This window comes from Bombina bombina, chromosome 5, assembly GCF_027579735.1.
Source record: "Bombina bombina isolate aBomBom1 chromosome 5, aBomBom1.pri, whole genome shotgun sequence".
In the NCBI taxonomy this organism is placed as follows: domain Eukaryota; kingdom Metazoa; phylum Chordata; class Amphibia; order Anura; family Bombinatoridae; genus Bombina; species Bombina bombina.
In genome coordinates, this window is record NC_069503.1 from 728,449,813 (window position 1) to 728,468,140 (window position 18,328).

Genomic DNA, 18,328 nt, shown 5'->3' on the forward strand with positions numbered 1-18,328 from the left:
AATCCACCTTTACCTGCCATAATTTCCAGGATGGATGAACAGGATCACCGCTTGAATCAATTTGCACTAGCCCTGCAAACCCTGCTGACTCGCACTGCACATTTGGACCAAAGTGTCCCGCAAGTTATGGCTGCTCCTGTTTCCGCTGCTGCACCTAGTCCTACCAGGAGCATGTCCGGTTCTGCACCTCTACCTCAGCATTATGGAGGCGATCCTAATCAGTGCAGATGGTTTTTGAACCAGGTGGGCATTTACTTTGAGATGTTACCTCAGGCGTTTCCCTCTGACAGAGCTAAGGTGGGATTTCTCATCTCGTTACTCTCTGACATGGCCCTTGCCTGGGCTAATCCCTTGTGGGAGACTAATAAACCTGTGATTTAGGGTATTTGATGTTCTGGCTTGCTCTTCCTCTGCTGCTAATCGATTCATGTCCATTCAGCAAGGTACAAGATCTGTTGCTCAGTATGCCATTGAGTTCCATATGCTTGCCGCAGAGGTAGGTTGGAACAATGAAGCCCTTGTTGCCGCCTTATTTCAGTGCTCTCTGATGCGATTAAAGACAAAGTTACTGCCAGAGATTTACCAGAAGATCTTGAGGCATTGGTGTCTTTTTTTATCCTAATTGACATCAGACTAAGTGAGAGGCCCTCTTTCAAGGAGCGCTTGCAGAAGCCTCCTGTTCCGTTGTTTCCTACGTGTTCGTTCCCACCCATGCCTTCCTCTCCTCCCATGCCTCCTGGTCCCGAGTCACCAGGTACTGCTGAACCGATGCAGTTGGGATTCATGCGTCTCTCCGCAGCGGAAAAGGCCTTTAGGAGGAGGGAGGGGCTCTGCCTCTATTGTGGGTTAAAGGGCCACCTTTTGAAGTCTTGTCCTACACGGCCGGGAAACGCTCAAACCTAAGGTCCTGTTTAGGGGAAAAACCTTGGGTGGTTTATCCTCGTCCCCGGAACCGCTAAAGGAGAAACCTTTGGTTACAGTTGTCCTTTCCTGGGTGGACTCCTCCATTGTCACCCAGGCTCTTGTTGACTCCGGTGCTGTGGGCTATTTCATTGACAGTGCTTTTGTATCAAAGCACTCCATTCCTGTTTTGCCTCGGTCCATTCTGCTTGCTATTGAGGCCATTGATGGCAGGCCCCTTCAGCCCGCATTCGTTACTCACAAAACTGCTCCTTTATCCATGGCTGTTGGGGCTCTCCATTTTGAAACCCTCCAGTTCCAGGTGATAAGCTCTCCACATTTTCCGGTTGTTCTAGGTTATCCCTGGCTCCAAAAGAACAATCCCAGTCTCGACTGGCGCAGGTCCGAAATTTTGTCGTGGTCTCCACAATCTATTTCCACTTGTCTCCGGAAACCAGTTAAAGTCTTGTGCACTTCTTCGGTATCTCAATTGCCAGAGGTGTACCGAGAGTTCCTAGACGTTTTTGACAAGGTGCCTCTTCACTAGTCTTACAATTGTGCCATAGACCTGCAACCCAGAGCCATTCCTCCTCGGGGCCGGGTTTACCCTCTGTCTGTTGCGGAGAATTGTGCTATGGAGGAGTATGTTGCCGATGCTCTGTTGCGGGGGATCATCCATAAATCCTGCTCTCCTGCAGGGGCTGGCTTCTTCTTTGTGAAGAAAAAGGGTGGCGATTTAAGACCATGCATCGATTATAGGGGTCTTAATCATCTTACCATTAAGAATGCCTACTAAATTCCGCTCATTACGGAACTCTTTGACCGCCTCAAGGGAGCTACGGTCTTTACTAAACTTGATTTGAGAGGAGCATACAATCTCGTTAGGATCAAGGAGGGCCACGAATGGAAAACACCATTTAACATGAGGAGCGGGCATTATGAGTATCTTGTAATGCCCTTTGGCCTATGTAATGCTCCTGCTGTTTTCAAGGAATTTATTCATTTAGGTGTGAGACAGGAGTAGGTGCCCTCTTGTCTCAACGTCCTACGCCTGACGGTTCCTTGCATCCGTGTGGTTTCTTCTCTAAGAAATTGTCTCCAGCGAGTGCAATTATGAAATTGGCGACAGGGAATTACTGGCCATAATTTTGGCACTCAAGGAATGGAGGCATCTTCTCGAGGGTACTAGTGTGCCAGTGCTCATTCTTACTGACCACAAGAATTTAACTTATCTATCTGAAGCAAAATGTTTGCCGCCCTGACAGGCCAGATGGGCGCTATTTTTGTCTCGATTTAATTATGTGGACTCCTACTTGCCTGGTAGTAAGAATGTTAGGGCTTATGTTGGCCAGGTCTTTGTTCTGATGTTGCTGCGTATGTTGCTGTGTATGTTGCCTCCTGCTCAGTTTGTGCACAGAATAAGACTCCTCGATGTCTTCCTGTGTGTCTTCTTCAACCTATTGCTAATGGTGAGCGTCCTTGGACACATCTTTCCATGGACTTCATTGTTGAGCTCCCTGTTTCCAATGGCAATACTGTTATCCTTATGGTGCTTGACCATTTTTCTAAAATGTCACATTGCTTTCCCTTGAAGAAGTTGCCTACCGCTCAGGAGCTTGCTTCAATTTTTGCTCGGGAGGTCTTCCGTTTACATGGGTTACCTAAGGAGATAGTGTCGGACCGGGGTAGCCAGTTTGTCTCCAGATTTTGGCGTTCCTTTTGTGCTCAAATGGGGATCCAGCGTTCCTTCTCCTCGGCATATCACCCTCAATCCAATGGGGCTGCGGAACGGTCTATTCAAGCTCTGGAACAGTTCCTCCGTTGCTATGTCTCAGATCACCACAATACTTGGTCTGAACTGTTACCTTGAGCAGAGTTTGCTCGTAATAGTGCTATTAATGCTTCCCCCAAGTTATCCCTGTTCATGGTGAATTATGGGTTTCAACCATCCTTGTTGCCCGATTCATTCATGTCTCAGGGTATTCTGGCTTTGTAGGAGCATCTCTGGCAACTCCGTTCCACGTGGGTGCAGATTCAGGATTGCCTTCATCGTTCTATGCAGCGCCAAAAGTTCCAGGCTGATCGTAGGCGTCTGCCCGCGCCTTCCTACCAGGTTGGTGAGAGAGTTTGGCTGTCCTCCCGCAACTTGAATCTTCGTGTGCCTTCCAATAAACTGGCTCTCCGGTATGTTGGTCCTTTTCGAATACTCCAACGGGTCAATCCTGTGGCCTACGCTCTTGACCTTCCTCCTGCAATGCGCATCTCCAATGTTTTTCATGTCTCCCTCTTGAAACCATTGGTTTGTAATCGGTTTACCACTGTGTTGCCTCGTCCCCGTCCTATCTTTGTTGACAACCATGAGGAGTATGAGGTCAGCAGCATTATTGACTCTCGTATGTCCAGGGGCCGCGTACAGTATTTGGTTCACTGGAGGGGCTACGGTCCGGAGGGGCGTTCATGGGTTCCCTCCTCTGATGTTCATGCTCCCGCCCTCCTCCGTGCCTTCCATGCCCGTTTCCCCAATAAGCCTTTTGTCCTCCCGCGGGGGAGGGGTCATTGAAGGGAGGGTACTGTCAGGGTTTTTTTCTGTTTTGTTTGCCATGTGCTGCTGGCAGCCATTTTACTCACCTCTCTTGCTGACTCTGGTGCATACTGTGTGATGCTGCTCAATTCCTGCACTTCCTTTTATGGCTGGTGTACATCATCAGTGTGAGACAGGATGCAGTCTCAGAATTGTGATGTCATCACTTACTATTTAAAGGGCCTCTGTTCGGTATGCTTTGCCCTTGCGTTGAGAGCGCCTGTGTATTACCTGGCTGTCTGACGTCCCTCCTGATCCTTGGCTTGTTCCTGACTCTGCTGTTCTCCTTGTTCCTGATTCCGGCTCGTCTGACTACACGCTTTGGCTCCTGACTCGGCTCGTCTGACTACCAGCTCTGGTTTTGATTCCTGGCTTGTTATTTGACTTGTGGACTTTTTATTATTTTTTGCTATTAATAAAGGTGTGATTATTTTTGCACTTCTCGTCTCAGTCTGATTCCTGGCACCCTGACATTTTTAATCAATATACTGCTTCTCAGTGCTTTTCAATAGCAGTCATATGACTGAAAAAAAGGTGTTATTCTGAAACGACGCAAATTGAACCATCGTAAACCGAGGGCCACCTGTACAGATACACACACACACATATATATATGTATATATATAAATATATATATATATATATATATATGTATATCTTTGAGCCCTTTTCATTCACCTTGTCATATACTATATCCCTGTAAATCATGGTTCAACATTTATTTCAATAAATATAAATATATATATTATATATTTTAGAACTTATTGAAGAACTCCACTATTTGAACTTCTGCTTAGAACACCTTTGGCTTAGAGCTCGAGGTATAGCCAAAATGAGTATTTCAGCTTACTCCAATTAGTCTATTATGTGAGGGATTTAGAGCACCTACGGTATCCATCATCCAGATGTTAGCGTGCCCTAGGCCTTCGCTCAAGATCTAACATTTTACTTTCAGTTTGTAATATGGAAGTGAAAAAATGTTAAGTTCTATAGATTGTGATCTAGCGGTTAGAGTGCCATAGCGCTAATAATGTTGCGTTCCACTTGTAATCTAGGCCTTTGTTTAAAGGTATATAAAGCCTAAAAAGAAATTCTGATTCAGCGTGCAATTTTAAACAACTTTTCAATTACTTCTGTTATCAAATTTGTTTCATTTTCTTGGTATCTTTTGTTGAAAGAGCAGAATGCAGTACTTGGAGCTAGCTGAACACATCTGGTGGACTAATTATATGAGACATTTATGTGCAGCACCAATCAGCAGCTAGCTCCCTATAAATCGTTGCGGCTCCTGAGCCTACCTAGGTATGCTTTTCAACTAAGGATAACAAGAGAATAAATAAAATGAGATAACAGAAGTAAATTGGAAAGTTGCTTAAAATCACATGCTTTATCTGTGAAAGGAAAGTTTTGGGTTTCATGTTCCTTTAAAAATATTCAGTGTAACAAATATTCAACATGACAGACAGATGGCAAATACTTTCAGAATACGTTATATTTAATAGAAAAATGGTCAAGACCTACCCTTTGAGGGACATTTTTCACATTGAGTTCAGTTGAATGATATAGCAGATTTACCGAAAACATTCTCTAATTTTATATTAGGTTGTTTAGTCCTGTGAACTGATACATTGATTAATCCTTATCTCATGCTGCAATTTTCAGGTTTTGTAAGCAGTATAATACATTCTTTGATTATGCAAAACACTTTTATTATTTTTTTTTTTTTGTTTCTGTGTAGGCTGACGATACCTTGATTTTGAAGCCCATATCAGAAAAAATCCAAGAAATACAGACATATAGAGAGAAAAATCGAGGAAGCAAAATGTTTAACCATCTTTCTGCTATCAGCGAGAGTATACCAGCACTTGGATGGATTACAATGGTAAATTTGTTTTATTTATTAAAAAATAATGCATAACATTGTTCTGTTACAAATACATACAAGAAAAATAAAGTTATTTACAATAATGCAATCCTAAATTGTAGAGAAAACTGGTTTAAAAACATGTAACTAGCAATGTAACCAGGTATAAAAAAAATAACTATTATAAATTATAATAGAAAAAGTATGGGACTAAAACAAAACATAAGAAACACATATGTATCCTGCAAAACTTGGGTGGTAAAAATACAGGGAGTGCAGAATTATTAGGCAAGTTGTATTTTTGAGGATTCATTTTATTATTGAACAACAACCATGTTCTCAATGAACCCAAAAAACTCATTAATATCAAAGCTGAAAAGTTTTGGAAGTAGTTTTTAGTTTGTTTTTAGTTATAGCTATTTTAGGGGGATATCTGTGTGTGCAGGTGACTATTACTGTGCATAATTATTAGGCAACTTAACAAAAAACAAATATATACCCATTTCAATTATTTATTTTTACCAGTGAAACCAATATAACATCTCAACATTCACAAATATACATTTCTGACATTCAAAAACAAAACAAAAACAAATCAGTGACCAATATAGCCACCTTTCTTTGCAAGGACACTCAAAAGCCTGCCATCCATGGATTCTGTCAGTGTTTTGATCTGTTCACCATCAACATTGCGTGCAGCAGTAACCACAGCCTCCCAGACACTGTTCAGAGAGGTGTACTGTTTTCCCTCCTTGTAAATCTCACATTTGATGATGGACCACAGGTTCTCAATGGGGTTCAGATCAGGTGAACAAGGAGGCCATGTCATTAGATTTTCTTCTTTTATACCCTTTCTTGCCAGCCAAGCTGTGGAGTACTTGGACGCGTGTGATGGAGCATTGTCCTGCATGAAAATCATGTTTTTCTTGAAGGATGCAGACTTCTTCCTGTACCACTGCTTGAAGAAGGTGTCTTCCAGAAACTGGCAGTAGGACTGGGAGTTGAGCTTGACTCCATCCTCAACACGAAAAGGCCCCACAAGCTCATCTTTGATGATACCAGCCCAAACCAGTACTCCACCTCCACCTTGCTGGCGTCTGAGTCGGACTGGAGCTCTCTGCCCTTTACCAATCAAGCCACGGGCCCATCCATCTGGCCCATCAAGACTCACTCTCATTTCATCAGTCTATAAAACCTTAGAAAAATCAGTCTTGAGATATTTCTTGGCCCAGTCTTGACGTTTCAGCTTGTGTGTCTTGTTCAGTGGTGGTTGTCTTTCAGCCTTTCTTACCTTGGCCATGTCTCTGAGTATTGCACACCTTGTGCTTTTGGGCACTCCAGTGATGTTGCAGCTCTGAAATATGGCCAAACTGGTGGCAAGTGGCATCTTGGCAGCTGCACGCTTGACTTTTCTCAGTTCATGGGCAGTTATTTTGCGCCTTGGTTTTTCCACACGCTTCTTGCGACCCTGTTGACTATTTTGAATGAAACGCTTGATTGTTCGATGATCACGCTTCAGAAGCTTTGCAATTTTAAGAGTGCTGCATCCCTCTGCAAGATATCTCACTATTTTTGACTTTTCTGAGCCTGTCAAGTCCTTCTTTTGACCCATTTTGCCAAAGGAAAGGAAGTTGCCTAATAATTATGCACACCTGATATAGGGTGTTGATGTCATTAGACCACACCCCTTCTCATTACAGAGATGCACATCACCTAATAAGCTTAATTGGTAGTAGGCTTTCGAGCCTATACAGCTTGGAGTAAGACAACATGCATAAAGAGGATGATGTGGTCAAAATACTCATTTGCCTAATAATTCTGCACTCCCTGTAGACTTAAAGGGACATGAAACCCAATTTTTTTCTTTCTTGATTTAGAAAGAACATGCAATTTTAAACAACTTTCCAATTTACTTCTATTATATAATTTGCTTCATTCTCTTGATATTCTTTGCTGAAAAGCATATCTAGATAGGCTCAGAAGCTGCTGTTTGGTTGCTGCACATAGATGCCTCGTGTGATTGGCTCACCCATGTGCACTGCTAATTCTTCAACAAAGGATATCTAATGAATGAATAAAATTATATAACAGAAGTAAATTAGAAAGTTGTTTAAAATTGCATGTTATTTCTAAATCATGAAAGGCAAAATGTGGGTTTAATGTCCCTTTAAAGGAACATTCCACTTAAAAATATTCTATCATACATAATGAAAGAGTAGCGTTTAAACATGTGTCCAAACGTATTGCTTCAATACAAAAGTAAAGGCTATTTCAATTTAAACTAACAGCTCAGTATAAATTGTGCTCTTTCTATCCTACTAATACTCACTGACATATATGTACATCCTAATGCTCGCTGACTTATATGTACATCCTAATGCTCACTGACTTATATGTACATCCTAATGCTCACTGACTTATATGTACATCCTACTAATGCTCACTGACTTATATGTACATCCTACTAAAGCTCACTGACTTATATGTACATCCTACTAATACTCACTGACATATATGTACATCCTAATCCTCACTGACTTATATGTACATCCTACTAATCCTCACTGACATATATTAATATCCTAATGCTCGCTGACTTATATGTACATCCTACTAATGCTCACTGACTTATATGTACATTCTACTAATGCTCACTGACTTATATGTACATACTACTAATGCTCACTGACTTATATGTACATCCTACTAATGCTCACTGACTTATATGTACATCCTACTAATGCTCACTGACTTATATGTACTTCCTACTTATGCTCACTGACTTATATGTACATCCTACTAATGCTCACTGACTTATATGTACATCCTACTAATGCTCACTGACTTATATGTACATCCTAATCCTCACTGACTTATATGTACATCCTAATCCTCACTGACATATATTTATATCCTAATGCTCGCTGACTTATATGTACATCCTACTAATACTCACTGACATATATGTACATCCTAATGCTCGCTGACTTATATGTATATCCTACTAATCCTCACTGACATATATTTATATCCTAATGCTCACTGACTTATATGTACATCCTAATAATGCTCACTGACATATATTTATATCCTAATGCTCACTGACTTATATGTACATCCTAATGCTCACTGACTTATATGTACATTCTACTAATGCTCACTGACTTATATGTACATACTACTAATGCTCACTGACTTATATGTACATCCTACTAATGCTCACTGACTTATATGTACATCCTACTAATGCTCACTGACTTATATGTACTTCCTACTTATGCTCACTGACTTATATGTACATCCTACTAATGCTCACTGACTTATATGTACATCCTACTAATGCTCACTGACTTATATGTACATCCTAATGCTCGCTGACTTATATGTACATCCTAATGCTCGCTGATTTATATGTAGATCCTACTAATCCTCACTGACATATATTTATATCCTAATGCTCACTGACTTATATGTACATCCTAATAATGCTCACTGACATATATTTATATCCTAATGCTCACTGACTTATATGTACATCCTAATGCTCACTGACTTATATGTACATCCTAATGCTCATTGACATATATGTACATCGTACTAATCCTCACTGACATATATTTATATCCTAATGCTCGCAGACTTATATGTACATCCTACTACTATTGCTCACTTACTTATATGTACATCCTAATGCTCACTGACTCATATGTAGATCCCAATGCTCACTAACATATATGTACATCCTACTAATCCTCACTGACATATATGTACATCCTAATGCTCGCTGACTTATATGTACATACTAATGCTCACTGTTTTATATGTACATCCTACTAATGCTCACTGACTTATATGTACATCCTACTAATGCTCACTGACTTATATGTACATCATAATGCTCACTGACTTATATGTACATCTTAATGCTCACTGACTTATATGTACATCCTACTAATGCTCACTGACTTATATGTACATCCTAATACTCACTGACTTATATGTACATCCTAATGCTCACTGACTTATATGTACATCCTACTAATGCTCACTGACTTATATGTACATCCTACTAATGCTCACTGACTTATATGTACATCCTAATGCTCGCTGACTTATATGTACATCCTAATGCTCGCTGATTTATATGTAGATCCTACTAATGCTCACTGACTTATATGTACAGCCTACTAATGCTCACTGACTTATATGTACATTCTACTAATGCTCACTGACTTATATGTACATCCTACTAATGCTCACTGACTTATATGTACATCCTACTAATGCTCACTGACTTATATGTACATCCTACTAATAGATATATAGGACTAGAAGCGCTTATCTCCACCTAAATTATGATTAGCTAAAAAAGGGAATCAATATATTTACAATAATAGTGCACACTTAGGAACTTAAACAATTAGTCAATGTTCTTACTGATGGAATGTCTGTTATGTCCATAAGTTTATATTATGTCAAGTGTAACAAATGTCCTCCAGCGTTACACACTGTTCAGTCTCCTTTCAAACTGCTGCTCACAGAAGGTTGGCTGTTTGTCCTGCAGCCGAGTAAAATGATTCAAAGTAGGGAAGATCTAGAGCGCAAAAAGAAAAGGGAACTGCAATAGTGTGAGATCCAACAACACCATTTATTGACACGTAAATAAAAACTACTCACAAGATTCCAAATTTATCAAGCACATAAATTCAAAGATAGAGGAGTATTCCGGTGTTTAACTCGCGGCTGTTTCCTTTGCCAGACTCGGCGTGTGACGTCACCACCCGATCTTACCGCGAGATCTCGATAACACCTTTCTCCTCTGTCAGCTGTCAAAACAGTTTACATCCAAGCATTCAGCGCCTCAACGCGTTTCCCCGCCTCCTCTGGCGGCTTTCTCAAGAGTACCAAATGCTTGCTACAGGCTCCTATTTATACCAATGCGATAATAGTGCCTCCTGCTGTCAAAAAGTGTCTCTTTACAGAAGAAGCTAAACTTCATTTGATATTGTACTTTTGTCTCAGCTTCGGGCATTTCACCTAACTATTACGGTACAAAGTATATCACATTATCCACAAATAGACAACAATTGAAACATCATATATATTGCTTACAATTGCATTATTCAATATCCATTAAAAACACCGATTTAAAATAAAAATAAAAATGAAAACACTCTTAGAATAAAAACCATTATTTTAGTGATTGACATTGTGCATAAAAGCATTCATTGGTATAGCAATTAATTTGCACCAAAAATTTTTTTATTTTTTTAAAAAAGCATTTCAACTGTATGCTTATATGTACACGTCAATCTAATAAATTAATTTCCAAAATTGATTTAAAATCAAAATTATTTCCTTAATAATAAACATTAAAATAGTATTAAATTAGTTCATCTAAAAAAATTTAATGATGTTTACGAACTCTAAAATGTTAAAAAAGAGAAGATAAATACTATTATATGCCTTTCATATGAATTTTCGGACACTATATAAAAGCTGTGATGTCTATATCTACATTCAAACCTTTGGGAGCTAGAGTGCCTAATTTGTGGATCCAAAAGGTTTCCCTCCTTCTCAATTTTAGTAGGCGATCACCTCCCATAGGGTCTTTAGGAACAATTTCTATCCCCTTAATGGTCAGACTAGAAGGATCACAATTATGTTTTTCTGCGAAATGTCTTGGGACACTATATTTTAAAAGGGGTTTTTTAATATTTGCGAAATGCTCACTAAATCTTTTTGATAGAATTCTTTTGGTCCTGCCCACATATTGCAGGCCACACCCACATTCTAATAAATATACTACATACACGCTTTTACAGGTGATAAAAATTTTTACTTTAAATTCATGCCCCGTTGTATTAGATTTAATTATTGATCTCTGTGAACTGATATTCTTGCACATTGGGCAGCGAGATTTATTACATTTATATGTCCCATTAAGTTTCAAAAAAATTTTTTGGGTATTGGTTTTCAAGTCTCTATTTATTTTATTTCCATCTCTAAGTTTACTTGGGGCAACTAAATTCTTTAAATTAGTATTCTTTTTAAAAACCAAGTTAGGTTTACTGTCAAGTACTTTATTCAATAACGGATCACTTGTTAGCACCGACCAGTATTTATTAAGGACCCCTTTTACTTTATTCACTCCCTCCCCATATTGAGTTATAAATTTTACTGTTGGTGGATTTTTATTTTCATCTGTCGATTTTTTCTTATTCATAAGTAACTTTTCCCTATCTTCCATTTCAACAGCAGACATTATTTTAGAAAGGTCTGCCTCATTATAGGATCTTGAAACAAATTTTTTACACAAAATATCCGCCTCTTGTTTGTAATCAGTAATTTTAGAACAGTTGCGCCTGATTCTTGTGAATTGGCTTTTAGGGATATTTTTTATCCACTTACTATAATGCCCACTTTTCGCATGGAGCAGACCATTACTGTCTACATCTTTTCTAAAATTTTTGGTTAAAATTTCATTATTTTCTATAAATATACTTAAATCTAAAAAATCAATGGATTGTGTTTGAATATTGCTAACCAAATTTACATTATACTCATTCGAATTTAAATTCTCTAAAAACTTATTGGCTTCATCCTCAGACCCTCCCCAAATCATAAACACATCATCAATGAAGCGCTTATAAAATACAATCTGTTCCTTATAAATATTATCTTCATTCCAAATTAATCTATCCTCAAACAATCCCATGAACAGATTTGCATATGATGGGGCGAATTTCGTCCCCATCGCTGTACCGCATTTTTGATGGTAAAATGTTTTATCAAATAAAAAATAGTTATGCTCTAACACATATCTGATACATTTTTCAAGGAATTGTATTTGTTTGTTTGGGAACGTACCCTTTTTAACTAAATAATACTTACAAGCCTCTATACCTAAATCATGTCTAATTATAGTGTAGAGGGATGCAACATCACATGTAATTAGGTACATCCCTTCTTTCCACTCGACATTCTTTAATTCATGTATTAGATGTATACTATCCTTTAAATGCGATTTTAGATCTAAAACTAGTGGGTTTAGGAAATAATCGACATAGCTAGAAACATTTGCTGTGAGGGAATCAATCCCAGAGACTATGGGCCTACCGGGTGGATTTATTAGTGTTTTATGTATTTTCGGTAAATGGTACATTGTTGCAATTTTTGGATGATCTTGATATAAAAATTTAAATTCATCATTAGTTAATATTTTTTCATCCAAACCATATCTCAACAATGTTTCAAGGTCTTTCAAAAATATATTAGTTGGATCATTTTTTAATTTATTATAAGTTTCAATATCCCCTAGCAAGCGTAATGCTTCCAATATATATATTTCCCTATCCTGGATAACAATACCCCCGCCCTTATCTGCAGGGCGGATACTTATATTTGTGTTATCTATCAGTTTCTTCAAGCTCACTCTCTCACTTTTAGTCAAATTATCAGCTCTCTCTGTGTTTAGATTTATTTTCTCCAAATCTTTTTCCACTAGGTTTTTAAAGGTTTTAATATATTCTCCTTGGGCATAAGTTGGATAGAAGGTAGACTGTTTTTTCTTGTCACTATGGATGCAGATATCATTTTCCATTTCACTACTTAGTTCCATATTGGATTCTTCTTGTAGTGCATTTAGGGATTCTAGAGCATTTACATCATCCCCCATCAGAATTCCCTTATGTTTCTCTGCATATTTAGTCTCCTTATTTGCAAAAAAACTTTTTAGTGTGATATTTCTAATGAATCTTTGAAAGTCGATATAGACTTGGAATTTATCAATACTTTTATTAGGGGCAAAAGATAATCCTCTGCTTAAAAGGGTAAGTGAACTATCATCCAATGGATACTTGGATAAATTATAAATACTGGCTTGATTTTGATTCTTTAATTCCACCTTGCACTTTTTTGATTGTTTCTTTCTTCCCCCTCTGCATCCCCGTTTTGACTGAATCTTCTTTTCCTGTGTTGTCGCTCCTGTTCCCTCACATAGTTCCCCTCCCCCCAGTATCTGTCTCCCCTGGGGTATTGATTCTGTTCCCATCTCTGTTCCCTCCAAGAATCTGCATCAGCTTTCCACCTGGTCATGTTCCTTGGGGACTGAAAAGGGATCACAGGGGTTCTATTATTGTATCCACTATTGTTAATTCTTGGTCTTGCTCCCTCATTATTATACATATCCCTATCAGGTGCCTGTAATACTTCAAATCTATTTTGATAACTAGTATCTGATTCTTTATTGTTCTTTTCTCTATTTCCTGATTTTTTATTTTTATATCCAAACTCATTTCCTTTTTTCTTTGGTGCATTATCCAAAGACTTATTATCTATATGTTCATTTCCCGGTTTATTAGTATCTTTTACTTTTTCTTTTTCTGCACTATTAAATATCTCTCTACTATTTCCTCCATTTTTCTTATTCCCTGTGTAAAAATTAATTCTCCCTGTTTTCGTTTTCCAGTTATATTTCTGATCATTATTGTAGTCACATTGGTCACGTTTTAATTTATTTGCTTTGGAGGTAATTAATTCTTTAGTTAGTTGTTCCACACCTTTAATAATATTATTATATAACGTTTTTAATTCATCATTGATAAAGTAGTGTTTCCATTTTATCCTCAATTTTACTTATTTCAATCTGAGTTTTTTCCAATCTACTTTCTCTATATCTAATGAGTAACTTTATTAAATTAATTGAACACATATCTAAAATAGATTCCCACTCTGACATGAACTCTACCTCATCTAATGCAAATGCAGGTTTCTTAAGTAATCTTAACCCTCTGGGAATAATATTATGTTTGATGTAATTTTCCAATAGAATAATATCCTGCCAGTCTTTTGCATCCTGTATTAATAGTTTTTCATATTGTTTCAATATTAAAGTGGGATCACTCTCACCTGTGGGTGGTTCCACCTCACTCAATAGATCAAATGACCTTTTTCTATTAGATCTAAACGCCAAACTGCTCATATTTTAAGTTAGAAAACAGCTGCTCCTAAAGAGAACAAAAACAAGTACAATAGATATATAGGACTAGAAGCGCTTATCTCCACCTAAATTATGATTAGCTAAAAAAGGGAATCAATATATTTACAATAATAGTGCACACTTAGGAACTTAAACAATTAGTCAATGTTCTTACTGATGGAATGTCTGTTATGTCCATAAGTTTATATTATGTCAAGTGTAACAAATGTCCTCCAGCGTTACACACTGTTCAGTCTCCTTTCAAACTGCTGCTCACAGAAGGTTGGCTGTTTGTCCTGCAGCCGAGTAAAATGATTCAAAGTAGGGAAGATCTAGAGCGCAAAAAGAAAAGGGAACTGCAATAGTGTGAGATCCAACAACACCATTTATTGACACGTAAATAAAAACTACTCACAAGATTCCAAATTTATCAAGCACATAAATTCAAAGATAGAGGAGTATTCCGGTGTTTAACTCGCGGCTGTTTCCTTTGCCAGACTCGGCGTGTGACGTCACCACCCGATCTTACCGCGAGATCTCGATAACACCTTTCTCCTCTGTCAGCTGTCAAAACAGTTTACATCCAAGCATTCAGCGCCTCAACGCGTTTCCCCGCCTCCTCTGGCGGCTTTCTCAAGAGTACCAAATGCTTGCTACAGGCTCCTATTTATACCAATGCGATAATAGTGCCTCCTGCTGTCAAAAAGTGTCTCTTTACAGAAGAAGCTAAACTTCATTTGATATTGTACTTTTGTCTCAGCTTCGGGCATTTCACCTAACTATTACGGTACAAAGTATATCACATTATCCACAAATAGACAACAATTGAAACATCATATATATTGCTTACAATTGCATTATTCAATATCCATTAAAAACACCGATTTAAAATAAAAATAAAAATGAAAACACTCTTAGAATAAAAACCATTATTTTAGTGATTGACATTGTGCATAAAAGCATTCATTGGTATAGCAATTAATTTGCACCAAAAATTTTTTTATTTTTTTAAAAAAGCATTTCAACTGTATGCTTATATGTACACGTCAATCTAATAAATTAATTTCCAAAATTGATTTAAAATCAAAATTATTTCCTTAATAATAAACATTAAAAAATTAGCAAATTAATTGCTATACCAATGAATGCTTTTATGCACAATGTCAATCACTAAAATAATGGTTTTTATTCTAAGAGTGTTTTCATTTTTATTTTTATTTTAAATCGGTGTTTTTAATGGATATTGAATAATGCAATTGTAAGCAATATATATGATGTTTCAATTGTTGTCTATTTGTGGATAATGTGATATACTTTGTACCGTAATAGTTAGGTGAAATGCCCGAAGCTGAGACAAAAGTACAATATCAAATGAAGTTTAGCTTCTTCTGTAAAGAGACACTTTTTGACAGCAGGAGGCACTATTATCGCATTGGTATAAATAGGAGCCTGTAGCAAGCATTTGGTACTCTTGAGAAAGCCGCCAGAGGAGGCGGGGAAACGCGTTGAGGCGCTGAATGCTTGGATGTAAACTGTTTTGACAGCTGACAGAGGAGAAAGGTGTTATCGAGATCTCGCGGTAAGATCGGGTGGTGACATCCTACTAATGCTCACTGACTTATATGTACTTCCTACTAATACTCACTGACATATATGTACATCCTAATCCTCACTGATTTATATGTACATCCTACTAATCCTCACTGACATATATTTATATCCTAATGCTCGCTGACTTACATGTACATCCTACTAATACTCACTGACATATATGTACATCCTAATGCTCGCTGATTTATATGTATATCCTACTAATCCTCACTGACATATATTTATATCCTAATGCTCACTGACTTATATGTACATCCTACTAATGCTCACTAAAATATATTTATATCCTAATGCTCCCTGACTTATATGCACATCCTACTAATGCTCACTGACTTATATGTACATCCTAATGCTCGCTGACTTATATGTACATCCTAATGCTCGCTGATTTATATGTAGATCCTACTAATGCTCACTGACTTATATGTACATCCTAATGCTCACTGACATATATGTACATTGTACTAATCCTCACTGACATATATTTATATCCTAATGCTCGCAGACTTATATGTACATCCTACTACTATTGCTCACTTACTTATATGTACATCCTAATGCTCACTGACTCATATGTAGATCCCAATGCTCACTAACATATATGTACATCCTACTAAACCTCACTGACATATATGTGCATCCTAATGCTCGCTGACTTATATGTACATACTAATGCTCACTGATTTATATCTACATCCTACTAATGCTCACTGACTTATATGTACATCCTACTAATGCTCACTGACTTATATGTACATCATAATGCTCACTGACTTATATGTACATCTTAATGCTCACTGACTTATATGTATATCCTACTAATGCTCACTGACTTATATGTACATCCTAATGCTCACTGACTTATATGTACATCCTACTAATGCTCACTGACTTATATGTACATCCTAATGCTCACTGACTTATATGTACATCCTAATGCTCACTGACTTATATGTACATCCTACTAATGCTCACTGACTTATATGTACATCCTAATGCTCACTGACTTATATGTACATCCTACTAATGCTCACTGACTTATATGTACATCCTAATGCTCACTGACTTATATGTAGATCCCAATGCTCACTGACTTATATGTACATCCCAATACTCACTGACTTATATGTACATCCTACTAATGCTCACTGACTTATATGTACATCCTAATGCTCACTGACTTATATGTAGATCGCAATGCTCACTGACTTATATGTACATCCTACTAATGCTCACTGACTTATATTGACATCCTAATGCTCACTGACTTATATGTAGATCCCAATGCTCACTGACATATATGTGCATCCTACTAATCCTTACTGACATATATTTACATCCTAATGCTCACTGACTTATATTTACATCTTAATGCTCACTTACGTATATGTACATCCTAATGCTCACTGACTCTTATGTAGATCCCAATGCTAACTAACATATTTGTACATCCTACTAATCCTCACTGACTTATATGTACATTCTAATGCTCACTGACATATATGTACATCCTAATGCTCGCTGACTTTAAAATACATCTTACTAATGCTCGCTGACTTATATGTACATCATAATGCTCACTGACTTATATGTGCATCCTACTAATGTTCGCTGACATAAATGTACATCCTACTAATGCTCACTGACATATATATATATATCCTACTATTTCTCACTGACTTATATGTATATTCTTCTAATACTCACTGATTATTAGCCGGAAGAATATATCTTTTAAAGCAGGGGTCAGCAACCTTGGTCCCCCAGATACTTTAGAACTACATTTCCCAATGCCCATGATGCTGAGACACTCTTTAGGCTATCTGAGCATCATGGAAAATGTAGTTCTAAAACATCTGGGGGCCCAAGGTTGCTGACCCCTGTTCAAGGGACATGAACACAGACATATTATTTCATGATTCAGCTAGAGCATGCCATTTAAAACAACTTTCCAATTTAATTCTATTATCAAATTTTCTTCGTCCTCTTGGTATCCTTTGTTGAAAAACAGTGTGGTAAGCTTAGGAGCGTGCACACATCAACAGCACTATATAGCACTAGTTTTACAATAATGTTATACATTTGCAAGCGCACTAGAGGGCAACACTTTTTCCTGCCATATAGTGCAACCGACATGCACATACAAAGAATACCATGAGAAAGTTGATAATAGAAGTACATTGGGAACCTAAACATTGTATATTCTGGCTTAATCAGGAAATACATTTTTGGGTTTCATGCCCCTTTAACCAAAAAGTATAAACAGAAGGAACCAGTCCAACAATGAGCATCAGCAGGAAGAGCCTATCGGCCAGTAAGCATTAGTAGGAAGCACTTAACTGATACAGCTGTATTAGTTTCAGTTGAAATTTATAGCTCTTTTACTTCACTT

At 37.6% G+C, this 18,328-nt stretch overlaps 1 protein-coding gene across 2 annotated transcripts in view; it reads left to right on the forward strand.

Moving 5' to 3' along the window:
• Positions 1 to 18,328, forward strand: part of CAP2 (cyclase associated actin cytoskeleton regulatory protein 2) — a 375,422-nt gene that overhangs the window by 274,024 nt on the left and 83,070 nt on the right. For both annotated transcript variants that reach the window (XM_053714772.1, XM_053714773.1), the window contains one exon: positions 5,220 to 5,363. In XM_053714772.1, the coding sequence (XP_053570747.1) occupies positions 5,220 to 5,363 (144 nt within the window). The remainder of the gene's footprint in view (positions 1 to 5,219; positions 5,364 to 18,328) is intronic.